Below are 16,669 nucleotides of genomic sequence, written 5' to 3' on the forward strand. Positions count from 1 at the left end.
GGTAAAGAGGTTTATGGACTCAGAGTTCCATGTAGCTGGAGAGGCCTCACAGTCACGGGGGAAGGCAAAAGGCACCTCTTACATGGCAGCAGGCAAGAGAGAAAAAGGGCCAAGCAAAAAGGGAAACCTCTTATAAAACCATCAGATGTCGTGAGACTTACTCACTACCATGAGAATCGTATGGGGGAAACCACTGCATGACTCAATTATCTCTCACTGGGTCCCTCCCACAGCTCGTGGGAATTATGGGAGCTACAATTCAAGATGAGATTTGGGTGGGGACACAGCCAAACCATATCAGTGGGGTCCTCAGGAAAAATTAAGGATGCTCGATAGAAGGGTTACAATAAGCTGTTGTCCTTAAGGTAGGGTAAGCATAAGCACGTCGTTCTTTCTGTCGGGCGGGAGTGATGTAAAACACCATGTGAAGGCTGCCTGGGCAGCGTGGTGGTTCATCTCATATGTCAACTTGGAGGGCACCTTTGGATGAGATAGACATTTAAATTAATAACTTTTGAATCAACAGATTGCCCACCATAATGTGGGTGGGTCTTGTCTAATCTGCTGAAGGCCTGAGTAGAACTAAGAGACTAACTTCCCAGTGCAACAGAGAATTCTTTGCTCTCATCATGTCCACCACTGAGAAGTCTTTCTTGAGGGTAATGGCCACAGACAACAGTCGCTGCCTTCACCTTTCAGCCCCTGGACTCAGCCACGCCTGAAGTCATCATGCCAGCCCTGGATATTTGTTTGTTCGGTTTTTTTTTTTTTTTTTTTCCTGTTATATGTATCCATAAATGCCTCATTTTGGCTGAATTCAGTCAGAATCAGGTGACTGTCACCTAGAATGGAAAGAGTCCTGACTAATCCACAGAACCAAAGTGCAGTCCCCAAACCAGGGTCCCAGCGTGACATTCTGGTCCTCCCGGTCCCAGTCTCAGTTTCCATCCTTGAGCCCTGAGCTGTAGCCAGAGCCTCTGCTGGAGACGCATTTGCATGCACCCTCCCTTGGTTAAAAGAATAGCCTGTATTTTATTATCAGTACACAATAGCTCTGAACAACACATGGGACAGAGCACAGAGCAGGAGCCGGGATCTGGGGCTGCCTGGCTGTGGGACTCGCGAGACTCGGAAGCCCACAGGTTTCTGTTTCACAGAGGCCCTCCTTTTCGCTGCGTTGAAGGGCCTGCCCTCTAGCTGGGTCACTTTCTGGATCCAGAGGTTGTAGTTCACCAAAGAGGTGTATATCCCTGGGGTGTTCTTCTGTCCACAGCTCTTTCCCCAGCTGATGATGCCCACCTGGTGCCACTTCTCACCAGGCTCTGGGGTGCAGACCAGAGGCCCCCCACTGTCACCCTGTGGGCAGAGAACACAGCTCAGCAGGGAGTCCAGTTCTAAGCTGCCCATCTGAGGCTGGGCACAGCTCATTCACGGAAGAGGAGTCCTCAGCCTCCCCAGCTCTGGCTGCCAACCCACCCCGTCCCTGCTCCAGGGGAGAAGCGTGTGGCTGCCAGGTTGGCTCTGGAGGTTGTAGGGGTGTAGAGCATTGGGGGTGGGGTGCTGTGGATGAGACAGGACTGAAGATGGGGGAGGAAGGGGGAGGACTTGGTGAGAAAAGACCACTCCATCTGCAGCACAGAGAGATGCAGGCCAAGGGATGAGTGGAGACTTGTTTTGAGGGTCTTACCAAATGAGAGGCTCTGGAAAGGGCAGGAAAGGGAATGGGACATGTGAAGTGTTGCAGGGCGAAGAACTAGGTCTCCTTTATGTTCTTGCAGAAGCACAGAGAGAAGGACATTCCTTTTTAATTCAGCCAAGCTTTTCAGAATGTGTGACCCTTCCAGGATGGAATCATATGGTCTGTGACTCGCATAGTTATCCATTTATGTTGAGCTTCTGAACCAAGTCCCTGCCACGCCCCACGTCTACATAAATCAAACAAATGCCCCACATCCTTCCGTCCACCTTCACACAAGGCAAATGAGCCTGCAGGAGGAGAAAGGGCTTGCTGAGGGTTCTGTTGTAGACTAGCTGGGATTGGAACCCAGGGTTTTCTTTTTGTTAATTTTAAATTAATTATTATGGGTACATAATAGTTTTATATGTTTATGGGGTACACGTTTTGACATAGGCATACAATGTACAGTAATTAAATCAGGGTAATTGGGGTATCCATCCCGTCAAGCATTTATCATTTCTTTGTATTAAGAACATTTCAATTCCACTCTTCCAGTTATTTTGAAATATACATTTGTTGTCTATAATCACTTTATTGTGCTACCAAATACTAGACTTTATTCATTCTAACTGTTTTTGTGCTCCTTAACTGGAGTCCCCACCCGCTTTCCTCCACAGCCTCTGGTAACCATTTTTCTTTATCTCCATGAGTTTTTTTTTTTAAGCTTCCATTTATAAGTGAGAATATGCATTGTCTTTCTGTACCTGGCTTATTTTACTTAATGTAATGTCCTCCAGTTCCATCCATGCTGTTGCACAGGACAGGATTTCATTTTTTATGGCTGAATAATATTCCACGGGTATACTGCCTAATTTTCTTTATCCATTCATCCATTCGTGGAAACTTGGGTTGGTTCCATATCTTGGCAATTGTGAATAGTGCTACTATAAAAATGCAAGTGCAGATGTCTCTTCGATATACTGATTTCCTTTCTTTTGGATGGATACCCAGAAGTGGGGTTGCTGGATCATATGGTAGTTCTATTTTTAATTTTTTTAGTACCCTCCATCCTGTAACCCAAGATTTTCTTATTTTCTTTTTCAACTTTTATTTTACGTTCATAGGGTACATGAGCAGATTTGTTACGTGAGTAAATTGCATGTCACTAGGATTTGGTGTACAAGTGATTTAATCACCCAGGTAGTAAGCACAGTATCTGATGGGTAGTAAAAAACTACCTTACCCTCTTCATACCCTCTCACTTTAAGTAGGCCGTGGTGTCTATTGTTCCCTTCTTTGTGTCCATTGTATTCAACATTTAGTTCCAACTGATAAGTGAGAACATGCGATATTTGGTTTTCTATTCCTGCATGAATTCACTTACAATAATGGCCTCTAGCTGCATCCAAGTTGCTTCAAAGGACATGATTTTGTTTTTTTTTTAAATGGCTGCGTAGTATTCCACAGTGTACATGTACCACAATTTCTTTATCCATTTCACCATTGATGGACATCTAGTTTGATTCCATGTCTTTGCTACTGTGAATAGTGCTGTGATGAACATATGCATGCATGTGTCTTTTTGGTAGAATAATTTATATTCCTTTGGGTATGTACCAGTATTGAGATTGCTGGGTTTAATGGTAGTTGTGTTTTAAGTTCTCTGAGAAATCTACAAACTGCTTTTTACAGTGGCTGAACTAATAATTTACATTCCCACCAGGAGTGTATAAGCATTCTCTTTTCTCTGCAACCTCACCAACATCTCTTATTTTCTGACTTTAATAACAGCCATTCTGACTGGTGTGGGATGATGTCTCATTGTGGCTTTGATTTGCATTTCTCTAATAATTAGTGATATTGAGCATTTTTTTCATATGCTTGTTGGCTGCATGTATGTCTTCTTTTGAGAAGTGTCTGTTCATGTCCTCTGCCTTTTTTTTTGAGACGGAGTCTCTCTCTGTCACCCAGGCTTGAGTGCAGTGGCGCAATCTTGGCTCCCTGCAAGCTCTGCCTCCCGGGTTCACACTGTTCTCCTGCCTCAGCCCCCTCAGTAGGTGGGACTACAGGCACCCACCACCACGCCCAGCTAATTTTTTGTATTTTTAGTAGAGACAGGGTTTCACCATGTTAGCCAGGATGGTCTTGATCTCCTGACCTCGTGATCCGCCTGTCTCGGCCTCCCAAAGTGCTGGGATTACAGGCGTGAACCACCGCGGCCGGCCTCTCTGCCCATTTTTTAGTGAGATTGTTTAGTTTTTGCTTGTTGAGTTGTTTAAGTTCCTTATAAATTCTGAATATTAGACCTTTGTCAGATGCATAGTTTGCAAATATTTTCTCCCATTGTGTAGGTTGTCTGTTTACTCTGTTAATAGTTTCTTTAGCTGTGCAGATGCTCTTTAGTTTAATTAGGCCAACTTTTTATTTTGATGCAATTGCTTTTGGAGACTTCCTCATGAAATCTTTGCTAAGGCCTATGTCAAGAATGGTAGTTTGTAGTGTGACTTTCTTTTAGTGTTTTCACAGTTTTAGGTTTTATATTTAAGTCTTTTATCCATCTCGAATTGATTTCAGTTGATGGTGAAAGGAAAGGGTCCAGTTTCAATCTTCTGTATATGGCTGGCCAGTTATCCCAACATGATTTATTGAATAGGAAGTCCTTTCCCCATTGCTTGTTATTGTTGACTTTGATGAAGATCAGGTGGTTGTAGGTGTACAGCTTTATTTCTGGGTTCTCTAACCTATTCCATTGGTCTATTTGTCAGTTTTTGTACCAGTACCGTGCTGTTTTGGTTACCATAGCCCTGTAGTATAGTTTAAAGTTGGAGAGCATGATGCCTCCACCTTTGTTCTTTTTGCTTAGGATTGCCTTGGCTACTTGGGCTGTTTTCTGCTTTCATATGAATTTTAAAATAGTTTTTTTCTAATTCTGTGAAGAATGTCATTGGCAGTTTCATAGGGATAGTATTGAATCTGTAAATTGCTTTGGGTATTATGGCCATTTTAATGATATTGATTCTTCCTGTCCATGAGCATGGAATGTCTTTCATTAGTTGGTGTTGTCTCAGATTTCTTTCAGTAATGTTTTGTGATTCTCATTGTAGAGATCTTTCACCTCCCTGATTGGCTGTATTCCTAGATATTTTATTCTTTTGGTGGATATTGTGAATGGGACTGCATTCTTGATTTGGCTCAGCTTGTATGTTATCTGGTGTATATAAATGTCACAAATTTTTGTACATTGATTTTGCATCCTGAAACTTTGCTGAAGTTGCTTATCAGCTCTAGGAGACTTTGGGCAGAGACTGTGGGGTTTTCCAGGTATAGAATCATATCATTTGCAAAGAGAGATAGTTTGACATCTTCTCTTCCTATTTGGATGCCTTTCATTTCTTTTTCTTGCCTGATTACTCTGGCTAAGACTTCTAGTACTACCTTGAATAGGAGTGGTGAAAGAGGGCATCCTTGTCTTGTTCTGGTCCTGAGAGGGAGGCTTCCAGCGTTTGCTCATTGAGTATAATGTTGGCTGTGGGTTTGTCATAGATGGCTCTTATTATTTTGAGGTATGTGTAACCTAGGATTTTCTGATGCCAAAGCCCATGCCCTCTCTACGTTTGTTATATTACTCTCTCACCAAAGGAGCTGAGCAGCTACAACCTTGCAAGCAGTCTTCAGTGGAGAGATGATGTCCCATTCCATGATCCTTGAGAGGTGACTAGAATAAATGGAGTATTATAACAGACTCTAATGAGGGAGGACAGTTAATGTTTTCTGGTCATGATGTGTGTGGTGCGTCCTTGCACTGCTATAAAGAAATACCTGAGGATCTCCAGCCAGGCCACCTTCTCTTCACCTTTTAGAGCCTTTTTGTTTTCATTTTACAAGATACTCTCCCGTGCTTTTAGTTGTACTTAGTGGGAGGGGCTGGGAGAATTGTGTTTACTCCGCTTGCCTAGAACCAGAAGTCTCAATTCTGTGTGCATGTTTTTTTGTTTTTTGTTTTGGTAATAATTTAAATTGCCCAGAAAGTGAAGAAAATACAAGGTTCATGTGTCTTTTTGGTCCCCACAGTATTCACCACATGGGGGGCTCCTAAACCTAGTGCTATGCTGCCAGGGTCTACTTCTTACCTCACAATGCCTTCTCCTTTCTCTTTTCCCTTTCTGCCTCCAACCCCTGTTCCAGTACCCACTTCTCAAGGCTCTCATAGCCTATCAGGGAAAACTACCAATTTTCTCACATTAAACCATAACAGATAGAGAAATATCTTTCTTTTCCATGGGGCAGCCTCTCCATCACTGTTCAGAATATTTATCATCTTCATTTTTGGTTTTATACCAACAACAAGGTCCACTGCCTGGCCAATGAACAGGTCCTTAGTCTTCAGCTGGGACTAAGCAGTTTCATCAGGGTGGCTACTTTTAAGATGAAGAAAGCACCTCTGAGCATTAAAGACAAATTTCATCATTCATCCTTAGACCCAAAGGAAATTTATGATTTTTTTTTCTATTTTTCTGGCTATCAATAATTTTTTAGAAAGAATGTGTGTTCATTTTATTAAAGAGAGGCAAAGAGACCAGTCTTTGGTTCAATGAAACCCACATGCAACACCCAATATATTATCATTGTTTGTTTCTCCACTGCCTGCCCAGGAAAGTGTAGGGTCCCGTAGGTGAGGAACCATATCTCATTTACGGGTCTCCAGGGCCTTGTATGCTCAACAAAGGTTTTTAAATTAATGAACTAAAATGACTTCTTATATAGATACCAAATCCTCCTTGAATTTTTTTTTTTAAGAATTCCCAGAAATGAGAAAAGCCTTGGCACCCTGTCTACCTAGTGTACCTGAAGAAGATCAGAAATAGTTAAGCAGGGTTGCAGCATGTTGACTCCCAGGGTGCTCACTCATAGCGCCGGAGGCTCTGCAGTCCACATACTCATTCCCATGGCTGAAGGCCCTCATTGCCATACATTTTCCAGACTCAGAATTGTCTGTTCGCAGCAGAGAGAGAACACCCTTGCAATGGCAGTTCCGAGAGGGTGAGGACCTATAAGGCGAGGGAGGGTACCCCCTAGTTACCTGGCAGGCATCATAGCTCTCATTCTTGTATCCAGCACACAGCATATTTTTGGTAAGTTTTGGTAACACCTTTGAACACTCCTCCCAGTCCATGATGACCATTGGCGCTTTCATCAGATCCGTTTTCACAGAGTTTTTGTCAGCTGGCCCAGAGAGAAAGCACATTAGAGAAGCCACCGGGCCTCATGTCCCCACACTCATGATGCAGCTGACTGTGCCCTCGGCCCTGTGCCCAGCAGCCCCCATCCCCTGCCTTCACAGGCTCTGCAGCCCCTCACTTCCTTCAGGTTACCCCACGCCTGCAACTTACCCACTCCCCTAACAACTCCCACAACTACTGGAATTATTCTTCTTATTCACAACGAAACTTCTACTCCCAACAAGACTTCCAACTTGACTCCAGTCAGCCTCACAAACTCAGCTTCTTGGAACTGGCTACTGACTGTTTCTCAGCATAATCCTGCCTCATCAATACATTTGCCTATTGTGACATTTTATTACATGAGGATGGCATTTCCTTCACACAGGGCCTTCGAAAGTGGGTTTGCACTCCTGGTAAAAAATCTTTAGGTCCTCAGCAAGGGCAGGTTGGCAGAGTGTCTTGAGATGGGATGGGATTAGAGGGGATTTGCTGAGGCCCTTTCTGGGCCGCCAGATGCCGGGAATTCACCTGGATTCCTCTCCATGTCATTAACTCTGACCATAAAGAGACTTCACATTTCTTCCCCTGATTGAAGATTTTTAAACTTGTACATGCCCATGTGCCTCCTCTCCCTCTTCTACCTTTCCAGGAGTGCCTGGAGCCCAGAACCAAGGTCCCACCACTTTCCCCTCTGGTTGCTAAACTCCTGAAACACCCACAGTCATCCAGGCCCAGGCTCACTGCAAATCATCCCTGTGGATCCAGAGCCTTCTTCAGGCTGACGCAATGCTTTGCTGTTGTCATCCCCTCCCCTCCCCTATCTATTTGCATTTGGTTTTGTTGGGTTTTTTGGGGGGACAGTCCAGTGGGCCGTTCATTATATCTTTCTGTCCCAGTAGACTTTCTTCTATTTTGGCCAAGTAACAGCATAACAACAAGTAACAACAGCTTCATTTCTAAGAAGAGCCAGGCAATGCTCCAGGACCATCAAAGCCTAGCCCAGGGTGGGCATCTCCAATGCCTGGAGGAGCCAGGTAGGAAACATACCCGTGGGAATCAGGGAAGATGTTTGTGAATACAGAGTAGAGGGGCCTCTGGCTGACTGCAGAGTTTAAATTCGATTAAACACACAAACCACACTGTTCTGTGCTAGCTGGATGAGACTGTACTAGGGGACTGGCTCAGACCTGATATCTCAGCTTGGGGTTTCGGCACTCAAAAGGAGCTAAGGTTTGGGCTCTGTGAGCCTCCACTGTGCGGGAATCTGCTCCAACGCAAGTGCAAGTCTTGTCCTCATTCCTTCCTCAGCTTCCTCCCCTCTCCTTCAGATTGCAGTTGCTTTTTCCCCAGGGGAAGCTGAGCAGTCACGTACCAGCACTGGTCTGGCCCCAGCCTGCCACCCAGCATTCGTGCCATGTGGCGGGGCCAGGCTGCATGGGGAGGCAGATGGGCACCTTCAGGTCATCAAGCACGATGGGCGAGGCCAGCAGCAGCAAGGCAATGTCATTGTCCATGCTGGCTCTCTTAAAGTCCTTGTGAAGAATAATGCTGGCGACCTCCTTTATTTCCAAGGATGAGCTAGTTAAGTCATTGGTCCCCAGCACGACACTCAGTTCTTCTGGACTGATGGCAGAGAACCAGAGAAGGGTGAGTGGAAGGGGAGGAGAAGTCTCAAAAGTGGCAGAATTGGCTGTGCCCAGAAACCTAAATCCCATATAGCTCTAGGACCTTGAGACCCTGCTGGGGCTGCTGCTCAGAAGGTGTGAGGATTGGGAAAAGGTAGGAAAAAAAAAAAAAAAAAACAGCCGGTGAGCAGACCACAGCCAGAGCACTGCACCATCAGGGGCCCCAGAGGTGTGAATGAGGTGCTTCTTTCTAACACAGCAAAGGCAGAGCTGGGTTTAGAGCACTCTACGGAGCCCACAAAAAGCTGCTTGGCATGGATCAAACTGACCTTCAGATAGGTAAGGCATTCATTATTATATCTGTTTTATATCAGCCGGTCTCCCAACACTTTAGAAACTCAGGACCAGAAGTTAGTCTAGACCTGCCACTGACCAAGCAGACAGGATCTTCAGTAATAAACCCACATTCAGAACCCCATGGGGTATTTGATATCCCATGACAGCAGGTGCCACAAGGGTCTTTGGTTATGCCATGAAGAAACTGTCCCTGGGTTTTTGATTAACCTTCTAAAATCAGCCTTTCTGTGTGTCTTCAAACTTTCCTGAGCTGGTGTAGCAGAAAGCACAAGTGCTAGAGCCAGAATTTGAATTTTGTCTCTATATACTAGGGGGGTACTGTGGGTGAGCAGCCTCAATTTATTGGACCTCAGTTTCCTTATCTATAAACGAGGGCTATTCATTCTGTCTGCTCCAGGGGTCACTGTGTGATTAAATGAGTTAATAGAGGAAAGTTTCTTTTTCTTTTTTTTCTTTTCTTGAGATGGAGTCTCGCTCTGTGCCAGTGGTGCGATCTTGGCTTCACTGCAACCTCCGCCTCCTTGGTTCAAGCAATTCTCCTGTCTCAGCCTCCTGAACAGCTGGGACTACAGGCATACACCACCACGCCCAGCTAATTTCTGTATTTTTAGTATAGATGGGGTTTCACCATATTGGCCAGGCTGGTCTCGAACTCTTGACCACCGAACTCTTGATACACCTGCCTCAGACTCCCAAAGTGCTGGGATTACAGGCGTGAGCCACCACGCCCGGCCAATAGGGGAAAGTTTCTTAGTAGGGTCCCCAGCACATAGTCAGTCATTGGTAATGCCAGGCATCCATCCACATGCTGTCACACAGAGAACGCTCTGCAAGGAGCAGGAGAGTAGGGGGTCAGGTGGCCCAGGAAGCCAGGCTTCCAGAATTCGAAAGATTTCCCCCTAGATGGACTTGAATGCCCTAGGAAAGGCATTTGGACCAAGCCGCTTGGCTCCATCAAGCCACAGGTGTTCCGGGAGAGGGTAGGTGTGACCTAAGGGAGGTCATAGTCATTGGTCCTGGATGATGTGAGGAGGACACAGCCTCAGGCTGGCTACCTCCGCTTCCTCACGGATAGGGGGGTGGGTGGATGGGTGGCAGCCATTCATGCCGACTGGATACCGAACAGTCACAGGTTCCTCTCAGCCACCAGGTGTGGGTGAGGGGGAGGGTGCCCCAGGGGTGGGTGCCCTGAGAGGCAGCAGTGGGAGGCTCGTGGTACTTACGACAGCTCCTCGGAATATAAGCAGTGAGCCGCAGTGAGAATCCACCACTTGTTGAGGATGGAGCCGCCACAGAAAGGTTCACTTCTTGCCTGAATACTCACCTGCCACGGAAACTCACCCACCTCCGCTTCCATCCCCCCTGTGATTCTGGAATACCGAGTTCTTCCCTCGAAAATGGATCTGTCACCACATTCTGGTGGAATGAAAGAGAGTGGAAAGGAAAAAGGGAAACATTTAGTCAGCATCCAGTGTGAGCCGGGGACCGGGCTGGAAGGAGGAGGCTTCCAAGTGGATATCCTCGTCCCCATTCTAGAGAGGAGCTCACTGAGGCTGGCGAGCGGGGCAGCCCTTGTGACATCAGCTGGCAGTTGCTTTATTTTGTCTACACAGAGCTCAGCAGCAAATAGAGTCAGAAGCATTGGCTCTGACTCTAACCAGCGTTTGTGACCTCAGGAGAGTCACTTCACTGAGCTTGCTTCTGCTCTCATCCAGGAGAAATCGGAAGAAAATAGTGTCCAAAGCCAAGCCCCCGTGGTGGGCAGGACAATAGCCCCCCCAAAGAGGTCCAAGTTGTAATGGGCCATGTCCCCAGAATCTGTGAATATTTTAGCTTGCAGGGAAAGAGGGGCTTTGGAGATGGAGTTTGGGTTGCTAAGCACTGCTCTCACAGTGGCGACATGATGCTGGCTTTTCCGAGGGGCCAGTGGAATCACTGAGGGCCTTGAGAGGGGTGGAGGGAAGCAGAAGGTCAGGCAGAGGGAGAAGTGACTGCAGAGGAAAGGCAGAGAGATGCAACATAGCTGGCTTTGAAGATGAAGGCAGGGGCCCAGAGAAGCTTCTGGAAGCTGGAAGTGGAAAGGCAAAGAATTCTCCCCTAGAGCGTTCCTACTGAACGCAGACCTGCCGCGCCCTGAACTCAGCCCCAGAAAGCCTGTGCTGGAGGTCTGTCCCACAGCACTGTAGGATAAGACATTTGTGTTGTTTAAGCCACCAAGTGTGTGGTCATTCATTTCGGCTGCCCTAAGAAACCACAAGGGGCAGGGCATAGAAAGTGCCAGAACCTATGGGAAAGCCCTGGCTGTTCTAGGTTAGTCAAGGCTGAGCAGCTCCTTTACTTGGGGGACTGAGAGCAAAGCTGTAGGTGCCTGTGCGGAGGCAGGAAATTCCCCTTCCAGACAGAGGCCGGGTCCAGCTCCTCGCCCCAGGAAGAGGAGATGGTCTGTTAATGTTCGCTGACTTGAATGTCTGCCTTGTGTTCTGGGACGAGGCATGAGCTTGACTCTAAAAAGCCCAAGACCCTGTTCTTGTCTCTTTCTGGCTGCTCATTTTCCAACCATCAGCTCAACAGAAGCTGTGAGTGTGTTGTTGTTTGGGTGACCCCGTGGTGGTCATTTTTGGTTTAAAAAAAATACGGGAGTAAGAACTTAGCAATGTGCATCCAGAGCCTTCTGCTGTCAGCAATGCGTAAAGGTTCTCTTCGGGTCTGTTTTTTTTTTTTTTTTTTTTTTTTTTTTTTGAGAGACGAAGTCTTGCTCTACCGCCCAGGCTGGACTGCAGTGACATGATCTCGGCTCACTGCAACCTCTGCCTCCCAGGTTCAAGGAATCCTCCTGCCTCAGCTTCCCAAGTAGCTGGGACTACAGTTTTTGTATTTTTTAGTAGAGGCAGGGTTTCACTGTGTGTTGGTCAGGGTGGTCTCGAGCTCCTGACCTCAGTTGAGCCGCCCGCCTCGGCCTCCCAAAGTGCTGGGATTACAGGCGTGAGCCACCGTGCCCAGCCTATTCGGGACTTTTGGATCCACACTTCCTCTCTGATTTTATTTACAGAAGACGCTTACTGTGTGTCAGGCACTGTCGCAAGCACCGATTCACTTGGTTATCATAACTGCCCTATTGAGGTAGGCCCTCTTATTTTCATCCTCACTTTACAGTTGAGACAACTGAGGCACAGAGAGGTTAAGTAGTTTGCCCAAGGTCACACAACTAGTCAGTGACTGAACTAAGATATGAGCCCCAGGCCGGCTGGCAACAGAGCTGGTGCTCTCACCACTGCGCCTTGTGGCTCTCTGCCTGAAATATTCTTCCCCAGGCAGCTACCTGGCTCACCTCCTCCCTACGCCCAAGAATCCCTTCTTCAGAGCGGCCTTCCCTGACCTGTGTCTATAACAGCCCCTCCCATCCTGGTGACTCCTTATTTCCTGCCCTGCTTTACATTTCTTCATTGCATCCTCCACCCTCCCCCTCCTACATTATCAGTCCCTTTTGCCTGACTCTGGTACCAGAACGTAAGCTCCAGACGGAGAGGGCAACATGCTTGTGGGCTGATTCCCTGATTCAGTGATTCCATTCCGGGAGTCTGGAAGGCAGCACATGTGTGCATCTGATGATGTTCACTGCAGCGATCTCTATGATCGTGACAAATTGAAAACAAGCTAAACGCTAGGGTTGACTAAAGTAAGGCACATCCATATCATCAACTACTTCTCAAAGACACAAAATTAGGCTTATGGGGGATTTTTAACGACACCGGAAAATGTTTGTGACATAAAATTGAGTGAAAAAGGATGAAAATCTTATTTAAAACTTGTGATTTTATTATGTTAAGAATGTGGCTTTATAAGTATGGATAGAAGTACATCAAAATGCCGAGTGTCTATGAGCTGGATTGGATGGTGGGCAGCTATGATGGGTGCCCTCTCCCTCTCCGTCTGAGATATGGAACATGGCACGTGCTCAGTGTAGGCTCTCGGCGAGACAGCCCAAGCTTGAATCCAGGCTCTGTTACTTATTCACTAAACGATTTAGGGAAAGCTGCTTATCTTTGGGTACCCATCCCCCTTTCTTCATTCCTAAAATAAGCATAAGATAATGCCAACTTTATAAGACTGATGTGTGGATGAAATGAGAGGATGGATGTTGAAGCGACCAACAAAGTGCTTGGACCAAAGTCAACTCTCCAGAATTAACTGGCAGAAGTTCTCATATCCATTTTCATCAATGGGACCCATCCCCCACATTCTTGGTCCTGAGATCAACCGAAAACATCTGTATGGAATCCTGTGGACTTTTAGGTTCATGCAAGAGCTGAGAGCCTGGAAGCAGTGATGAAAGCAGAAACGGCTGCTTCTGAGTGATCTGAGCAATCATGCATTTTGGGCCCCCTTGCAATGGGATACCAGAGGAGCATGTTCTGCTGATGCTCTCCCCTCATGCCTCCCACCCCTTGTTCACACAGAGTGCAGTGGACCCTAGGCTGGACTGAAGGAGGCCAGGTGAACCTGCTGTGTTCTGGGCAAGAGGCGGTGTGCACAGGGCAGACAGCCTGGCGCTGTAGTCACCCAGTGCAGGCCAGGCAGACAGCTCTATCATTTCCCCATGGGGCAACTTTGGGCAAATTCTCATCCTCAGTGAGGCTCTGAGTTCCTCATCCACACGTGGCCTGAGAGCAGATGCCCCACCATGTTGGTATGGGCATTAAACACAGGGAAGTGCTCGACCCCTAACAGTTGCTAGGTACCCCAGCATCCCTGAAGTCCCAGCCATCCCCTTGGAGAAAGAAATGAGCCACCAGGGAGCTCTGGGGGGCCGGGCACAAGGACAGAAGCACCCTTGAACTTGGCCTGACTGAGCTAGGCATCCCTGGGTGTCTGTGGCTCCTGGAAGCCTGGTGCTGATGGGAGCCACAGAGGCCCGGGGTAATGGTCCCCCTCCGAGTGGGAGGACTCAGTCTCAGTTAGTTCTAGGCAAGAGCTTCAGGGCAGCCTACTATTCCTTTGAGGATAAAGTGTCAGATCTCAATACCAAAACTCAGGGTTAGACAGGTCAAACACTGGGCCAGCGGAGAGAGGAGAAAAAGGTGAAGTGGTTTGGAGGGAGGGGTATATGAGGATCCCTGGAGCTCTGGCCTTGTGCTCTGCGATCCACCCTCCTGGCAGCCAGTCAGCTGGACCATGAGCCCCCTCTGCGCTGTACTCACCACTGACTGGACCGGCGGGATGAGGGGGCTGAGGGTGGTGGGCCCCCCTAGCCCCGCCTAGGATAGCCACTCCAGCCTCTGGGAGAGGAGTCTGTGGACCGAGCTGAGTTCCTGTGACCAGGGACAGGAGCAGCAACACTGAGAACAGGAGCATGGCCTTGGGCTGTGCCGTGGGCCCGGGGGTGACAGAGGCCAGGGCTGAGGGAGTGAGGCTCACAGCCTCCAGCTTAGATCCAGAGCCCCCAGGTGATGTCACAATGGGCTGTGGAGCCAAGAACTCAGACTGCAGCCACGAAGACTTCTTTTCTGACTGTTTTGTTTCTAGGATGGCTGCACAGTGGCACCTCATCTCAGGGCCTTTCTTATCCCAGGTTCCCTTCTGCCTGACCCGGGCACCACCCAGCTTCCTGAGTGTATTAGTCCATTTTCATGTTGCTGATAAAGACATACCCGAGACTGGGTAATTTATAAAGAAAAAGAGGTTTAATAGACTCACAGTTCCAGGTGGCTGGGGAGGCCTCACAATCATGGCAGAAGGCGAAAGGCATGTCTTACATGGCGGCAGACAAGAGAGAATGAGAGCCATGTGAAATGGGAAGCCCCTTATAAAACCATCAGATCTTGTGAGACGTATTCACTACCAAGAGGGCAGTATGTGGGAAACTGCCCCATTATTCAATCATCTCCTACCGGGTCCTTCCCACAACACAGAATTATGGGAGCTGCAATTCAAGATGAGATTAGGGTGGGGATGCAGCCAAGCCAAGTCATTGAGCCCCCGGTGGGCACGATGATGCTTTCAGCCATTGTCACCCCCAAACATTTTTTGAGGCTCACTTCAGACCACGGCTTCTCTGTGAATGTGGGAGTAAGATCTGGGGGAAGGGCTTCCAGCCTGGACCCTTGGGAATGGGGTGGGGCCCGGGGACAACTGAAGGCCTCTGCCATCACCAGCACCCTGTGGGGTACAGCTGCCTGCTTAGTTCTCTGCCCAGGACTCTGACCCAGGGCCTCAGGTGTGGCCGCACAGGTCAGGTTGAGAGGTTCTGGCTTCCCCTCATGCCCAGTGTGGCAGATCCCAATCCCCCTCCTACCACCTTCTAGATGGATTCCACATGGCTCCCAAGTCTCCTGATGGGCCTCTGTGCATTCGAGATGAAATGAGCAGCCTCGGTTGGAGGTTGCTGGTGTATGGCCTCCCTGGGTGTCAGTGACTCAGTCATGGGCTTTGGACCTTGTGTATTTTTAAAACTTGCACACCCCTCAGCGCGCTGACCCAAGTGGGCTTACCCAAGCAGCCTGGGTAAGGCACTGCCTTTCTGGCCACAGGCTGAGCCTAGTGGTTGGAAGTGACTTATGGGCTCAATCGCCAAAGTGCCCACGTGTCTACCTGCCCAGTCTTACCTCCTTGGTTTTCTCATCTGCAGCAGAGAAACACAACCCTCACTGGCATGCAGGTTACTGTGAGGCTTAAAGTGAGATCACATGACCAGCGAGGTGGCCTCTCATGGGTGTGGCTTGAGCTACTGCCCGGGGAGGAGATTCCAGGACTTCTCTGCTCTTTCTCCCAAGGCAGCTCCCTGGCGAAGGTTGCTCCTCACTGCTCAGGCATCCCCTCCGAGGCTGAGCCACAGCCTGCTGAGTGGCCCTGGGTGGTGCCCTCCCCACCTGCTCTGAACCATGCCTCACCCATCTCTTCAACAGGGGATGCCTGGCCCTGATGGAGGCCAGGACATTCCTGACTGGCATGCGGGACAGGAGCCCATAGCACACCCAGGCACCTGGCCCTCGTCTCACCACTTAGTCTCACTCCTTGGCCCTCAGGGTGGCCTCATAGGGATCTCCCTGGCTTTCCTCTTCTCCTCCTTTGGGCCCAGGTCCCCACTGGACCTGCTACTCACGCATCTGCTATATGCCAGTGCTTTCTCCTTCGCTCAGTTTCTATTGGTTCTGGGGGTAGGGTGTGGAGGGGAGGAGGAGCCTGGGCTCCAGGTCTGATGAGGGAATGGAAGATGACAGCTTATCTCACAGATGGAGAGACAAGGGGCATGGGCATATCCACTGTAAAGTGCTGCTCATTTTCAATAGAAGTATCTGAACAAAATCATCCGTCACCCCCAGAAGGATTGATTTCCTGCTGAAGACCACCCTGTAGAGTCTGTGTCCCTCCCAAGAACATGACTTAGGTCTATTCTTGTGAAATACTCTTGCACTGTCCAGCTTTGCTTTGCAAATCTTCACAGCGATGCTGGGTTGCACAATGTTCCGTCTTCTGGATGGAGACATCCCAGCCTCACAAGCTGAGCTCTGCACAACTCCAGAGGGCGCCATCCTTCATAGACTACAATGGGAAAGTCTCTCCCTTGGACTGGGCAAATGAGGGGGTCCAGGGTGAGAAGAGCAATGCCAGTGCTCTAGAAGGAATCTGATGAAATTCAAAGAGGAAAGGAGGCACATGATGATATAGGTCGGATATGGGTTGCGTGGGGACTGTTGCCTGGCTGACACCCCAGAGGCCCCTGGGTGGCACTGCCTTGGGGTCTTTACCAAAGTCTTGGCCAGTGGTTCTCTGACTATCTTAGCCTGTTT

At 48.3% G+C, this 16,669-nt stretch overlaps 1 protein-coding gene across 2 annotated transcripts in view; it reads right to left on the bottom strand.

Moving 5' to 3' along the window:
- PRSS55 (serine protease 55) overlaps window positions 1–14,543 on the bottom strand; it is a 28,892-nt gene extending 14,349 nt beyond the window's left edge. Inside the window, exons 1-5 of one of the 2 annotated variants that reach the window (XM_055288499.2) lie at window positions 14,081–14,533; window positions 10,106–10,298; window positions 8,273–8,523; window positions 6,759–6,901; window positions 1,013–1,356 (exon numbers count right to left, since the gene is read on the bottom strand). In XM_055288499.2, the coding sequence (XP_055144474.2) occupies window positions 1,039–1,356; window positions 6,759–6,901; window positions 8,273–8,523; window positions 10,106–10,298; window positions 14,081–14,429 (1,254 nt within the window). In that variant the 5' untranslated portion in view covers window positions 14,430–14,533 and the 3' untranslated portion in view covers window positions 1,013–1,038. Of the gene's footprint in view, window positions 1–1,012; window positions 1,357–6,758; window positions 6,902–8,272; window positions 8,524–10,105; window positions 10,299–14,080 lie in introns of those variants that run through there. The other variant, XM_055288509.2, reaches the window with a different exon arrangement.
- Between the last annotated feature and the right edge of the window lie 2,126 nt (window positions 14,544–16,669).

Source organism: Symphalangus syndactylus, chromosome 1 (assembly GCF_028878055.3).
Source record: "Symphalangus syndactylus isolate Jambi chromosome 1, NHGRI_mSymSyn1-v2.1_pri, whole genome shotgun sequence".
In the NCBI taxonomy this organism is placed as follows: Eukaryota; Metazoa; Chordata; class Mammalia; order Primates; family Hylobatidae; genus Symphalangus; species Symphalangus syndactylus.